A 15,585-nucleotide genomic window follows, 5' to 3' on the forward strand; every position below is an offset into this window, starting at 1 on the left:
ATTTAAGGGTCTATCAAAAAGTAATTTAGTGTTTGTACATTTTAGCTTTTATAGACATACTTTATGAAATTACACTAAATATATTGTTATTTATATTATTACTTAATGTAGAATTCATGCATGCCTCTTTCTATGATAATTGCTAGTACAATGTAATAATAATTAGTTAAACTCTAGCAAACATATCATTATCACAAATTCACAATATAAGTAAATCTCACTAAAAAAAAATCAAGAAACACTATTAGTTTGATTCAAAAAGAAAAATAACGACCAAAATAAAAATTATACTATTTAACATTATTTTTAAGATATTTTTTCTTGCAAAATTCTTTCTTTGATAAAATATAACAAAATATATTTCAACTCTTACTCTTCATAAACACAGCAAATACCACTTTTTAAAAATTGAAAATTATTTATTTGGTTTAAGTTGACTATGGATAAAATAAAATGTTATTAACATCGTTTGTCATTGTTTATAGGATTGTGCAACAATGGATGGGTAATGGAAAAGTTATGAAACTATTTTTTTACATTAACATATTCATTATAGTAAAAATTTAAAAGAAACTTGTAAAATTCATAATAATTAAAATTAATAACTATGCATAAACAAATCTCTTTGAAACAGATTTAATTTTACGTAAATTTCAAAATAAATTAGATTATTGTAATTTCGAAGTGGTAAAATATCTATACACAAATAAATAGTAATGTACACAATTTTTTATCTCCTAATTGTGGAACAAAACTACACCTCCATTCATGTAAATTACAAAAGAAAAAGGACACCTTCAATGGTCATGTTCTCAACACGAACTCATTGTGTATCAGTAGAGTGTCATCCAATAATGTTTCCTAAGATGCATACACAGGATTTCACTTTGATAGATATTGTTCTTCTTCTTCTTGGCTTTCACTTTTTTCTTTGCAAATATATTCAATTTTTCTTCAGCTAGTCAGAAAATAATATATCAATTCACCCCAAAAGAAGATAAAGACAAGAAGAATGAAACTAATTCAACAAATAACTTTCCACATTTGAAGAAGAATAGATCCATTAATTATTTAATTGAATTTAGTTATGTATATATAGATATATATAGAGAGATAATAGAGATAATGGGTGGAGCAGTTTTAGGTAACCACTTTAAATTCAAATTCAAAAAGTAATTATTTTAAATTAATATTACATGTGTTGTTTATATAATTTGAAAAAAAAATACATTTAAAATCATGTTTTTTTAAATATTGAAGTATATCTTCATTTAACCGTTTCTTGTTAATTAGTGGATAATTTTGTTATTTATTTATTTAAAATGGCTTATGGATAATGTTTTAAATTTATTTATTATTTTTCTTCATTTAACAGTTTTTTGTTAATTCACGGACGGTTTTGGTATATATATATTTTTTTAATTTAAAATGGCAGATGGACAATGTTTTTTTAAATTTTATTTAGTCTTTTCTACTTTTTATAAAATATAAAGCAATACTATATAAATAATAAAAGATAAAATAAATCAATACTATTCTTTTAATAGAAGATAATTAGAAAATTGTAGAGATATAATTAAAGTGGCAATATTTTTTCCCTTTTTAAATTAATATTAATTTTTCGTATGTTTTTTTTCCTTTTTAAAATTGTTATTCTTTTAATAAAAGATAATTAGAAAAATTTAGCGATATAATTTAAAAGTTTTTGAGGACATATGGAACTGCAGTTTTGTTTTTTTTTTAAATGTATTTTTAAAAAAATTATTGAATCTATTGTATACTACAAAAATCAATTTTTTACTAATTTATAAATTGTATTTAAATAAAAGTTAAATTTATTTTTAGAAATACTAACATTTGTCAGTATTTGTGTAAGTTGATGACATGTGTCTATTTTTATTTATTTATTTTTATTTATAGATAGATAGTAGTAATATAATAATTAATTAATTATTTAAAATTCTAAAAATTTGTGGCGCTGACATGTGGCATTTTTTTCTTCTCCTATTATATATAGATAAATTTGAATTAATAGTTTTCTATTTCATACAATTTTTCCAATAAAGATCTAATTTTGAATTTTTGACCCAAGACTCTCTGTAGACTGTAATAAAGGACAGATCATGCATCTAAAAATTGACTTTCATTCTCTCTTTTTTTTAGAAGAAAATACAAACAAAAGAACAACTTGTACGTATAAACATATATAAGTATCTTTAATACAAAATATAATCATAAATCTAATAAGACGATAAAGACCGATCGATATCATATCTAGAGGATCAAATCTGTTGTAAAAATCAGGTCAAGTATTTTTCGGTCAAATACTTAATTTATTAGTGATTATGAGAGTGAAAAATTTGATGTTACACTCCAATTAGAGTTGTCATTATGGGCTGGCCCATTCCATTCGGGCTAATCCATACATGCTTTGCAATTTAACGGGTCGGGCTGGACTAGCCCATTTTTTATGTGGACCAGAAAATGATCGGCCCAGCCCACAAGTGTGTAGGCTACGGGCTTTGCCAGGCCAGCCCTCTTTTCTTGAAAGTATATTTTATATAATTTTTTAATTGAATTATAATTTTAAAATATTATCACAAATATCGACAAGACAATATTAAATGGGGCAAGTGTTACTACATGTTATTCAAATACGCAAGTAAAATTATCTATATAATATTTATTAAGTTTGATTTCAAGTAGAAACATAAATAGCTAAATAGAAATATTAACCTAATTGTTTTCCTATTATCATAATAAAACACAAAAACTATGATAATATTTCATAGGCTATGACCTATGTCGTGATTCCCTAGAAAATTTAGGAATTTTTTATTTTATGTAGTACATATTTTATAAACATAATTTGTATTTAAATTGTAATATTTCAAACTTTAAACAAATTTTGAGTATATACTCTTGTTATTTTTAATACTCTATTTTATTTTTATTTTTTAATGAACTTTTATTTGGCCCACAGGCCGGCCCTATCCATATTTCTCAAGCCCCCACAAATCGACACGCTTATTCAGGCCGGGCTAAAAAGCCCTTTTCTTAAATGGGCTCCGAAAATCATAGCTCAACTCTATCAAATCACGAGTTAGACCAGGCCGGCCCAACGGGCCTAGCCCATATTGACGACTCTAACTCCAAACCTTTTTTAAAAAAAGAAAAAGAAAAAGAAAGAAATCAAGTAATCGAACTCTATATATGCATGATAATTTAAAATTATAAGATTAAAATATATTTATACATTTGACATGTGAAATGTATATAACATTTACGCAACAAGTATTTGTCAGGATATATTTTTAATTTGTCAATAAATATATCTATATATAAATGGAGAGGAAAAAATGACACATGTCACTATCACAATTTTTTTAGATTTTTTAATTTAAAATAATTTAAAATAATCAATAATTATTTAAATAAAATAGACACATGTCAAAAATTACAATTAGACCCATTTATTTAATTCTATGGTAGTTACACAACATTTTAAATAAACAATTATTATTAAATTATTTTAAATTTTAAATTTTAAATTTTAAATAATCAATAATCACTAATTAATTAAATAAATATAGAGACATATCAAAACTTAGATTTAGACCCATTTAATTCTACGTTAACTAAATCTATCTATATATAATAGGAGAAGTACAAAGTGCCACATGTCAGTACCACATGCCAATTCATCTTCATCTTTTTATGGAGCGAATAGGTAGATTATTTGACAGCTAGCCGGAAAAAAAAGTTTGAATATACTTGCATATAACAAAGTGAAAGTTCAAGAAGAAGAAGAACAATATTTATGCAAGTGAAAATCTTCTACAAATGATGATATTGTTAGATCTATAATGTCTTTTTGTGGATTTTTTTTAGTTCATTTCATTCAATTTGATTTGTTTGTCATATATTCTACTTAAATTCTTTAGGTCGAATGAGTTTTTTATGTTCTTCTTTTATTTACATTTGTAATCTTTGATGATATTTTAATTTAATTTTAGTGCAGCTAATCGAATACTTTTTAATTTTATTATTTTCTGTTAATTTTTTATTCCGTCATTTATTTAACATGTGTTTATTATTGAATTATGGATGTATTCTTCTTCACATGTGTAATGTTGTCTGTTAAATTATTTCTATTCTTTTTATCTTCATTTTTTTATTTAGTGAATAGGTAAATTATTTGATGGCTAGCCAAATAAAATTTGAATATATTTGTGAATAAAATAGTAGAAGTTAAAGAAAAGAAGAACAATATTTATCAAAGTGAAAATCATCTGCAAATGATGATATTGTTAGATCTATAATGTCTTATTGTTGTTTTTTTTAGTTTATTTCATTCAATTTGATTTGTTTTTGTCATATTTTGTACATAAATTCTTTAAATCAAATGATTGAACCTATGAATCTATTCTTCTTCAAATGTGTAATGTTGTTTATTAAATTAGTTTCATTCTTCTTATATTCATTTTTTTATGGAGTGAATAGGTCGATTATTTGATGGCTAGCCGAAGAAAATTTGAATATATTTGCAAATAAAAAAGTGGAAGTCCAAGAAAAAGAAGAAAACTATTTATCAAACTGATATTGATATGTATAATGTCTTATTGTGACTTTTTAGTTTATTTCATTCAATTTGATTTGTTTTTGTTGATATTACGTACTTAAATTCTTTAAATCAAATGAGTTTTATATGTTTTTTTTTATTTACATTTGTATTTGTAGTCTTTGATATTTTTACTGTGATTAATAGTTTTTTAAAATTTTACGTTATTTTTAAAATTTATTTTTTGTGAATTTATTCTAATACTTATTTTTTTTTCATTTTCTGTTAATTTTTATTCAATCATTTACACTAACATGTTTTTGATTGTTGTATTATTGGTAATATATTCACATTTTTAAAATTCTAAATATGTGCAATTGAATATCTTAATTACTATGGAAATATTAATATAATGTATCGATAAATGTTTCTATCATGATTTATGCATATTATTCCACTTTCTTATATCTTTTTAGTAATATACTTGTGAGTGATAAAATATTAAAGTATGAACAAAATTTTATTCATTTGTTCAGTTAAATTTTATTTAAAATATAATTTTTAAAATTTTTACTATACTTAAAATAAATGGTTTGTCTTTGAAATTTAGAACGACCTTCAAACCTATAGAATATACAACTATTCTAAAAATTAAATGTACAAAAAAGACTTCTTATATTAGAAGATATCTGATAATTTGAAATTATTTTGTCAATACTGAAATAAATAATAGGTCATTTACTTAATTAGAAATTATCATTTAATTAATAAGAGAATATGCACCATAGTATATGAGATCGAGACAATTAGTAACGTATTTCAAAATATTAGATCAAAGTAAACTCAAAATTAAGATAACTTTTTTATAACGTGGAATTCAGACATTTTTAAAAAATATAGGATTTATATAAATTTTTAAATAGTTAATTAGCAATTATACATATATTTTTAAAATGATAAGTTAGTTATTTTAAAATTATAAAATTATTTGTAATTTTTTAAATAATTGAAACTGACAAATTAAAAGTTCAAATTTTGAATTTCATATTTATAGTTTTTGAAGATAGTTACACTTTTCCGACTTTATCATAATTGTAAGATAATTATATAACTAGAACGTATTCTCTAATAATGCTTGTAATTATTTTTTCTGTTCAAAAATATTTTTATTTGTACGTACCTCAATTTTTATCTCAATTATGTAGAAAATTTAATAGTGATCATAAATAATTTCAATCATTATTATTAATAGAACATTAGAAGAATTATTACTAAAAGTATTTATGTTAATAAAATTAAATTGTTGTATGTATTATTGATATTTGATTAAAGAAAATAACACGGGGAGGAAAATATTAAGTAAATATTACACGTTGTATTAAAATATATTTAAGTTAATAAAACTAGAAATTGTTGTAAGTATTATTTTTTATGATTAAACAAAAATAACAATTCGAAGAAAATAATAAATAACAATTACACGTTGTATTAAAATAATAAGTACTAAAAATTATGATAAATTTTATAATAGTCATAAAAGGAATTTATGCAGTAATTACTATAATAGAATACTAGAAAAATTGATAAGTTCCTCGACATCTAATCATTGATAAAAAATTAAATTATTAATTTTCGTTTTTCGAAAAGTTTAAAAGTAACTTATTAACGTATTTGTAATTAATTATTTTCAATGATTAATAAAAAATGAATATATCATGTACATGTTTGTATTATTATGACATTATTTTATATTGACTCTATTTTAAATTACTTTTCTATTATCGTTTGACTCAAATTTAAGAATGTAAAGAATCTTTTGAATCTTTTGGATTTGAAAAAAAATATATGCAAAATATACTATAAAAATTGATAAGTTCCTCGACATCTAATCATTGATAAAAAATTAAATTATTATTTTCTTTTTGAAAGTTTAAAAGTAACTTATTCACTATTTGTAATTAATTATTTTCAATGATTAATAAAAAATGTATATATCATGTACATGTTTCTATTATTATGACATTATTTTATATTGACTCTATTTTAAATTACTTTTCTATTATTGTTTGACACAAATTTGAGAATGTAAAGAATATTTTAAATCTTTTGGATTTGAAAAAAATATATGCAAAATATACTAACATGTCATTTATTCTTATGATATTTTACATTTCATGTGAAATATTTTTAACTAATAAATTGTTAATATGAAAAATATATTAATATATCAATACAACATAAAAATAATAAAGGACAAATATGTAAAAATATTTCAACTATTTGATGTTTCAAGAAATTAAATTAATTATACATTCATATATAGCCGCGCAACGCGCAGGCACGTAGACTAGTGTTCTTTTAAAGGAGATATATTATAAATGTTGACATGTTTCTTTTCTTTCTTTTTTTTTTTAGCAAGAAGTATTCAGAGTAATAGTCTTGAGTCTTGATCATATGAACACACAATATGATTAAATGAACACATAATAACGGACAAGTTCAGATTTAAAATAGAGTAACTGTCTTTTAATAAATAAAAAACTGTACACAGTTTGTTTCTCATTCACAAAATTCTCTTCCTAAGGGGGTATTTCTTAATATTCTCCATAATTGCTTTATTTTATATTGTTCCCTCTTTGATTTCTCTTTAAACTGTTTCATTTTATTACTTATGATATATTAAATTTTTCAATATTTTATTAGATACTCTTCTAATAAATATGGGGATATTTTGTTTTTTCATTTTTTAAAAAAAATTTAAATGTCAGAAAATTTAGAATGATAAAGTGTATGCCATTGTAGTTTTTTTTGTTAATAAAACAATAGTAATTAAAATAAATTATATATAATGGGAGAGGTAAAAAGTGTTATGTTACAGTTACAAATTAATAGAATTAAATAATATGTCAAAAAGTGTTACATGTAAAAGGATTAAACAATATAATATAATTATTTACTTACAAAATTATATTCATGAACACATTAAACATATTTTATATCTGTGAAGACGTAAAACTATAACATAGAAAAACACAGGCAGAAAGTCATTTAGCAATGGATGAGAAGGTTAGCACTATTTTCGTATATTCTTAATATAGTATAAATATTTTTCTATAGATCACTATACATTTTGATTTAATGATAAATTAACATTTGTCACTTATTATAGAAGTTGATATTTGTTATATTATGATAACCTTCGAATACAAAAGAACAACAACATTTTAAATAAACTGAATTAAATGAAAAATACAAAAAAATAAAGTTATAATTTAAAATTTAAAATATTATTTTATTTAATAATCTGCGCAACGGACGGACACGAATACTAGTGTACATAAGAAAAAAAAAGGTGTTCTATATGCCATGCATCGTTATATGACACACATGTGGGACTTTAATGACATTGGTACAATTTTGAGATTCAACTCAACTTTTTATATATATAAATATTTTAAGTTGTTAATTATTGTAATTTATATATATATTTTTTAAATTTCTTATTACTATTGTTTTGTGGACTGAACAAAAGTTAAAAATAAAACTTCCCCAATTCACATTTTAGTAGAAATTGTGATAATTTTTGCTTCTATATATGTTGTGAAATATGCCATCTTTGGGGTATTATAAACAGGACACTGATGATGAAACATTGAACAACCCAAATAAAGTTTGAGTTAGTTTATGATAAACATTAATTCTTTTTGGGATCGAAATTTGAAGGTAGATTTCTAAAATTATCTTATATATATATATATATATATATCAATCCAAACTTCTAATAATTAAACCAATCAGCGATTGACTCAAATACGTTTTGCAATTCGAAAAATATGTTATTAATAGAGCTCAAATTCGGAGAAGATTAGGAGAGAAGAATAAAAAAACAAAGACATTGTGCTTAGTAAGATTCTTTGTTAAATTTATTTTATTTTTATTACAATTAAATTACTGTATTTTAACATTTTGTTGTAAACAAATATATTTAGGATAGTTGAATGATAAGGTTCTAAACGGGCTAGATAGAAATCAATTATCATCCTTCACCTAGTTACCTCTTCTTCTTTTCAATTTCCTTGTTTTTTCCCCTTTTAACTATTTAAATCTATTTATATACGAATGTTTATTTATTGTTATTTCTTCAAAATAAAATAATAATTAGCTAAATAAGTCTCTCACATGTTGTTAGTGAGTGTATCACATTAATTATGTCATGTCTGCATAAAGTGTTAAATAACACATCAAAAACTTATTACAGATATTTAAATTATACAAGTACTCACGTGTTGTTAATGAGTGTATCACATTAATTATGTCATGTTAGCATAAAGTGTTAAATGACCCATCAACAACTTATTATGAATATTTAAAATTACTAGTTTAATTTTAAGTGTTTATGTACAAAGACGTGGTAACTTTAGGTGTCTGTTGAAAGGTTTCATCAAAAATAAAATAAAAAATACTATAAATCATAAAATTTAGCAAAATAAAATATTTAAGAAGCATTTAAATAAATCACGAACAATTTATTTTGTTTGATTTTCAAAATTCGAGCTAGTCATATAATTAAAGACGGAGGGGGATAAAAATTAAGCCTCAATAATTTCAACTCCAAACGTGAAAATAAGACAAAAGGTATAAGCTAGAATTTTAAATTTTAAATTTTGACTTGTTTTTACTATTTTAACTTAAAATCAAGCATTTTTTTTAATTATTTTATTAAATATTATAAAATTATTTTAATTTAAAAACACTTAAAATAAATTAATTCAGACTCTAACTTTTTCTCAATCTAGAGGCTCCTATTGATGTGAAAGTGAATAAGAAGTGAAAGTGATGACTCGTTACACAACATTGAGCTCTTGGAAAATGACACCACTAGATATTTTTCCATCCTCTTTGACTTTATATATGTCCTTTTTATCAGGTAATATTTAATTTAAGAAGAATTCATTTATATACTTGTTCATCCAAGAGTAAATTAAAAATAACTTATAAATATATAATATATACTTTCTTCATCTCAAAAGACTGATCTACTTTAATTTAGTAGGGAGTCTCAGAAAAAAAATCAATCTTTTAATTCTAAATCAAGTTATATTAAATATATTAAAATATCTTTTAATTTTATGATAAATACGTCGAGTGTAAAGTTAGAATTAAATGTGTTACCTTAAAAAGAAAATGCTCCTTCATTTTAAAAAAGACTAAAAAAGAGTAGATCATCATGTTTTAAATGAAGAAAATACTACATCCGTTCAGTAATAGTTATCTATTATACTATTTTGAGATGTCCAACAATATTATTCACTTTATTAAATCAATAAATAATTTTACGTTTAGTTCCTTATTTACCATTATAGTTAACTATAGTTAGTTTTCTATTTCATTTTTCAAGACTTAAATTTATTTTATTCAAAGAGTGGTATAGTAAAATTATTCTTTTATTTATAATTTCTTAAAAAATATGCAAACTCATTAATTGATAAATATTATTAGATCTCATTATTAAATTTGGGAAGTCCCACTTATCAAACATATTTATTTAACAAAAACAAAGTGCAAGGTGTTATAAAACACCAAATCATTATTACTAGCATAGCATAGCACTATAGTACATAATAATTAATTAAAACAATATAATCATAACACTAAGCCTTTTTGCAAGGAGGTAATGGTGAACCACAAAGACCTTTATTTCCAGCAAATGAATTAGCCTTAAACTTTGTTGGTGGAAGTTGACCACTCAAATGATTACTACTCAAATTCAACTTGTTTAGTCCATTAATTTCCTTTGGAACTTTCCCATAAACCATATTTCTAGACAAATCCAATTCCTTAAGTGTCTTAACAATCTTCATTTTCTCCAAATCAAACTTCAATTTATTCCCAGCAGCATAAAATCCTATTAACAAATCTGTCTTATTCAACAACCCAATCGGACTTCCAGTAATCTCATTATCCGATAGATCAATATAGTCGTAGAAATACGTTGTTTTCGGGTTCCAATCATCCAATTTAATCTTGATCCCGCATTTTGCTAGCTTCAATGAGTATATAATCGGAGATGAAGTCACCCAACTTGGTATCGTATTTAAATGGAAATTATTATACGATAGATCTAGAGATTCAATGCCTTTTACAAACAATGTTGGAAATGGATCCACAAGAAGATTATGAGATAGATCGAGATTAAAGATTTTGGTAAGATTCGCAAAAGTTTTTGGCACTGTTCCCGAGAATCTGTTATAAGAAAGATCTAATGTGTCTAGGGCACGAAATTTTCCGAGAAAATCCGGTATTTTCCCGGATAAATAATTGTGCCCTACCTCAAGGAACCTTAAAATTGGTGCCAAAGCAGCTATACTACTTGGAATATTGCCAGTAAATTTGTTGTGAGAAAGTGTTAATATTCTGAGATTAGATAAGGAATTGAAAAAATTTGGTATCGAACCACTAAGTTGATTTTTTTCTAAGCTCAAATAAGATAAGCTTTTGAGTTTGTTGAATGTATTGGGAATTGTGCCAGTGAGCAGGTTATCACCGAGTTTGAGCTGACTCAACTGAGTTAACTGCCCGATAGAACTTGGTATTGGGCCGGTTAACTTGTTACCCAAAAAACTAAGTGCAAAAAGTTGGGTCAAGTTACCAATTTTGGGTGGTATTTGACCCGATAACTTGTTGTTTTCGAGGTAAACTATTTGAATATTAGGAAAAGAAAGGAGGAAATTCGGTGTACCTGCTAAGTTTTTGAGATTCGTAAGAGAAATACTGGTTAGCATTTTTAGTTTGGAGAGAGATGGTGAGATGGTACCCGATAAGATTTGGTTTTTATCGGGTTGTCCACCAATTGATAGACCGGTGACCCGATTGTTTTCCCCACAAGATATACCTGACCATTTACAACAATCGGTACCCGCTTTCCAGCTTGATAGAAGACCTGACGGGTCAGATTTGATACCCGATTTGAAACCTAACAACCCGGCCTCATCATCCACGTGGCAGTTTGCGAGGCAATGGTGTTGGAGGGTGAGGAGGATAGAGAGGAAAAAGAAGAGAGGGATAGGAAATTGAGAGAAAGAGAGCATTGTTGAAATTTTGTAGTTGTAGTTTTGTTTGTGTTTGGTTAAAGTTGGAAGGTTTTTTATAGAGTGGAAAATTGGATATTGAGTAGCAATACTTTATAATATCTTGTGAAGATGGAAACTTAGATATTACTCCTTTTTTTGTTACAGCTTGAAATGTGTATGAGCTTTGACTTTTTCAACGTTCAAACTTGGGTTCTTTGAGTGGACATAAATGAACTTTAAAGAGTATTGGAAATAGAAGCATTATTATTATTTTCATCTGATTGATTTTGTTCGGTGAACATTTTGTGCACATCAGATAAAATTTCATTGTGTAATAGTCTATAAATTATATTAAAAATATAATTGTATTAGATAAATTATATGTAACAGACTCTACCCTGAAAAAATGGAACGAAAATTAATTTCGAATAAAGATTTTAACTCGTTCCACTTGTCTTGCCAATTTTTTTTATTTCTATTTTCAAATTATCCCCTCTGTCGCCGATTGTAGACTTCATTGCTTGCGTCACTAAGTTTCTAGTAAAAAATTTAATTGTACGTTACGCACCAATAAATACGTGATACACATCTTTATATATATCCTTATACTAAGTCGTAATTAAATTTACAACAACTTTTATTCTAATTTATAACCTAAATTACTGTAAATTAATATAATTTAGTATAAACACTAGATGCGGATAAATTTTATTCGGTTTGTATCCCTTTCTCTACAGATATTTATTGTTTAATACCATCCGACCATCTACTTTATCAAATTTGGCCCCTGCTTCCTCTTTCTTATCAATTTAGTACTCCATATGTCCCTAATTACTTGTTCACTTTTAAATTGATATACCTATTAAGAAAACAATAATTGACATAGTGAGTTTACCATTTTATCCTTATTAAATTATAAAGTGGATGGATTAAAAACTTAAGATTTTCAAGAAATTCTACCTTTTTTAAAGTAATTAATTGAGGGTATAATAGGTAAAAAATTTTGTCTTTTCTTGATTCGTCAAAATTGACAAGTAATTAGGGACAGGGGGAGTATACAATAAAACATCACTAAATTAATACTCGGTAAATTAATAATCTCTCTAGAATAATATTTTTCTCCGATTCCGACTTGTGTCAGTGGAAATAAGCACACATTTCCATAAGATAATAAGACAATATATTTTTAGGAGACCCCTATATAAATATATGATACCATTAATATTTCTTCAAAAGTACAAATATATTTAAGACAATTTAGTGAAATATGATTCTATAGTGTTTTATTTTTTGTTAAAATTTAATTCAAGTTGAAATTCATCTCTAACTTTTGTTATTGCATCCAAAAGTTTTGGTGTTGTCTTTTCGAACTGCACCATAAAATTGTGAAGAGTTCTAGATGCGATAAGTGTTTCCTTACGCGCGTCATTTGTTCCAAAGGTATTGTGTATCATCAACATTGTTTTTTTCTAATGATATCCTCTATTTCTTCTAAGCTCTAGACCTCTAAACATGTATCATTTTCATCCAGGTAATCCAAAGGGTTATTGACGTTCATTTTACTGTGGTAACTAAGATCATTAATCATGACCTCAAGTTCATGAATGATGTTTTCACAAGTGTGTTCATTCAAATTCTCTGAGATTTCATTCTCCCAATGAATTTTGCAGTGTTGAAAATAATTTGCTATTGTTTCTTGCTGAACATTTGTTGCCCAAGTCGAGATCGCAAAATTGATAGCATCCAAAACATTAATCTTTCTTGGATCTATCTGTCCCACATCATAGCCTTCTAATATCCTATGATAAAACATGTTCTGATAATGCATCATGAAAGTTCCTATTATTCCAGCATTACAAGGTTGAATCTCAAACACTCTTTAATTTAATGAATATTAATTTATCGATTAAATAATACCTTTACATAATAATAATAATGATAATAATAATAATAATAATAATATTTTATGATCCCACCTATATTAATTTAATGAGGTTTTACTGTATTTTGAAACCAACTTTCGACACATATCTCCTTTACACATTTCTTGCTTATATTCTACCGTTTGGCCCCAAAAATATTTGGGGAAAATTTAAGAAAAATTGGAAAGTGGTGTTTGGTCATAAAAGTTGACAAATATATTTGCCAAGTATCCCAAGTTTCAAAATACTAATTTTTTGGGCTAAGTTCTAATATTTGAAGATTTTAAAAATGTCACGACCCTAGTCTACACCATGGACGTGACCGGCACTCGAGAACCATTGTTGGTCCCCAAGCGAACCCTCATCCTGGTTGACTACAAGCGGAAGACTAACGGAAGCATACAAAACTTAAAAACTGAATAAAATTCATGAAACTTATCAATCTTTAACTCAAATGAATAACTCTGAATAAAAATAGAATATTCAACTAGCCAACAATAGACAACTGAAGTCTTTAATACATTTAATAAGATAAATGAAACATACTTCTCAAATTCTACTATCTATCTATGAAGCCTCTAATTGACAAATATGGAAGCCGGGACAAGACCCACGACATCCTAACAACTGATATAACTGAAAAGTAAATGAAATCCTCTGAAAGCAAGGAGGCTAAACTCGAACTCCAAGTGGTATCAAGGAAGCTCCTGTTGATGATCCCGAATACCTGAACCTGCATCATGAAAAGATGCAGGCCAAATGGCTCAGTACATGGAATGTACAAGCATGTAAGGGAAATTCTATGCATAACATAAGCTTGAAACTTGATAAAAAAAAGGGAAACATGCTTACCTCATCTCAAACTTAGTCAACTCAAGAAATACTCAATGACACTCAAAACTACTCAAACTTGCTCAACTTAGAAGTACTCAAGGATAAGATAATCAACTCCGTAATAAGGTTCTCAACTCAGTGAAACTCAACAATAAGGTACTCGACACAATGAAGCATAGATCAACTCAAGATACTCAACTCGATAGACCCAACTCATAATACTTAAGGATAAAGCAATAGTAAAAGATGCAATATATATGGAAAGTTGTAAAACTGTAGATAGAAACTCAATGTATTGAAAAATACAATAATACTCAATGTGTATATAAATATGCAATATAACTCTGTGGGAGTTTCTCTAACCGACAATAACTACTATGAGCCTAAGTGATGATACAACATCTTGCCCACACTGCCAGAACTGTTCTATACTTTGCCGTCATATAGAACGCCTTAACTAAGTGGATTCACTAATCTATGCTAAAAAGCACTTAGGAGTCATCTAAAAAGTATGATCCTTTCTACCCATGATGGCTACATGGTTTATGGAGACTTGAGTTATTATGAACTCGCATCCCCATATCGATGCTCAATACTACTCCCAAAATATACTCAGCTCATATGTTTTAAAAACATAACTCTTTCTCTGGTTTGAGATAATTGGTCAAACTACCCTCTTAAAAGAGGTAACTGCTCTTGTAAACTCTTTCTCAAAAACACATCAAGATCAGATTTTGCTATGATCATTGATGACTCAGGAAGTTATACTGCATAAACATTGATATTATATCTAGATACCATACTGCTTAAACATTGATGACATACTCGATTGTCATACTAATCATGTTTTAGAAACTCTTCTCAAAACTCATCTTTTCCTTAAAAGAGGTAGTACTCAAACTGTTCAAAACTCTTTTGGAAATCTCAGTTTCCTCTCATCTTAAATGTAAAAACATTATTCTTAGGAATACTTAATTCCCATATATCATTTTAAAGAAAATGAACTCAACTCTACTATTTCTCAACTCAGTGCTCAAGTCTTTAAAATAAGTTTTAAAATAATTTGTAAAAAGACTTCTTAAAATAAGGTTCATGCCGAATTATGGACGTGAACGAATCAATTCAAAGTTCTCAATAACTATGCATAGAACTCAATACTTGGATCTCAACAACTCCAGAGCCCAATGAGTCATTGATA

The 15,585-nt window shown here is 25.9% G+C and overlaps 1 protein-coding gene across 1 annotated transcript; it reads right to left on the minus strand.

Annotated features, from left to right (window-relative positions):
* Positions 1 to 10,036: 10,036 nt before the first annotated feature.
* LOC102598363 (receptor-like protein 12) lies at positions 10,037 to 11,764 on the minus strand. Its single transcript, XM_006365228.2, has one exon. The coding sequence runs from the start codon at positions 11,647 to 11,649 to the stop codon at positions 10,213 to 10,215; it is 1,437 nt and encodes a 478-aa protein (XP_006365290.1). The 5' UTR covers positions 11,650 to 11,764; the 3' UTR covers positions 10,037 to 10,212.
* Between the last annotated feature and the right edge of the window lie 3,821 nt (positions 11,765 to 15,585).

This window comes from Solanum tuberosum, unplaced genomic scaffold (assembly GCF_000226075.1).
Source record: "Solanum tuberosum cultivar DM 1-3 516 R44 unplaced genomic scaffold, SolTub_3.0 scf00515, whole genome shotgun sequence".
NCBI lineage: Eukaryota > Viridiplantae > Streptophyta > Magnoliopsida > Solanales > Solanaceae > Solanum > Solanum tuberosum.

Coding starts and splice junctions, on each gene's coding strand:
- LOC102598363 (XM_006365228.2), bottom strand. CDS start 11,649: ATGCTCTCTTTCTCTCAATTTCCTATCCCTCTCTTCTTTTTCCTCTCT.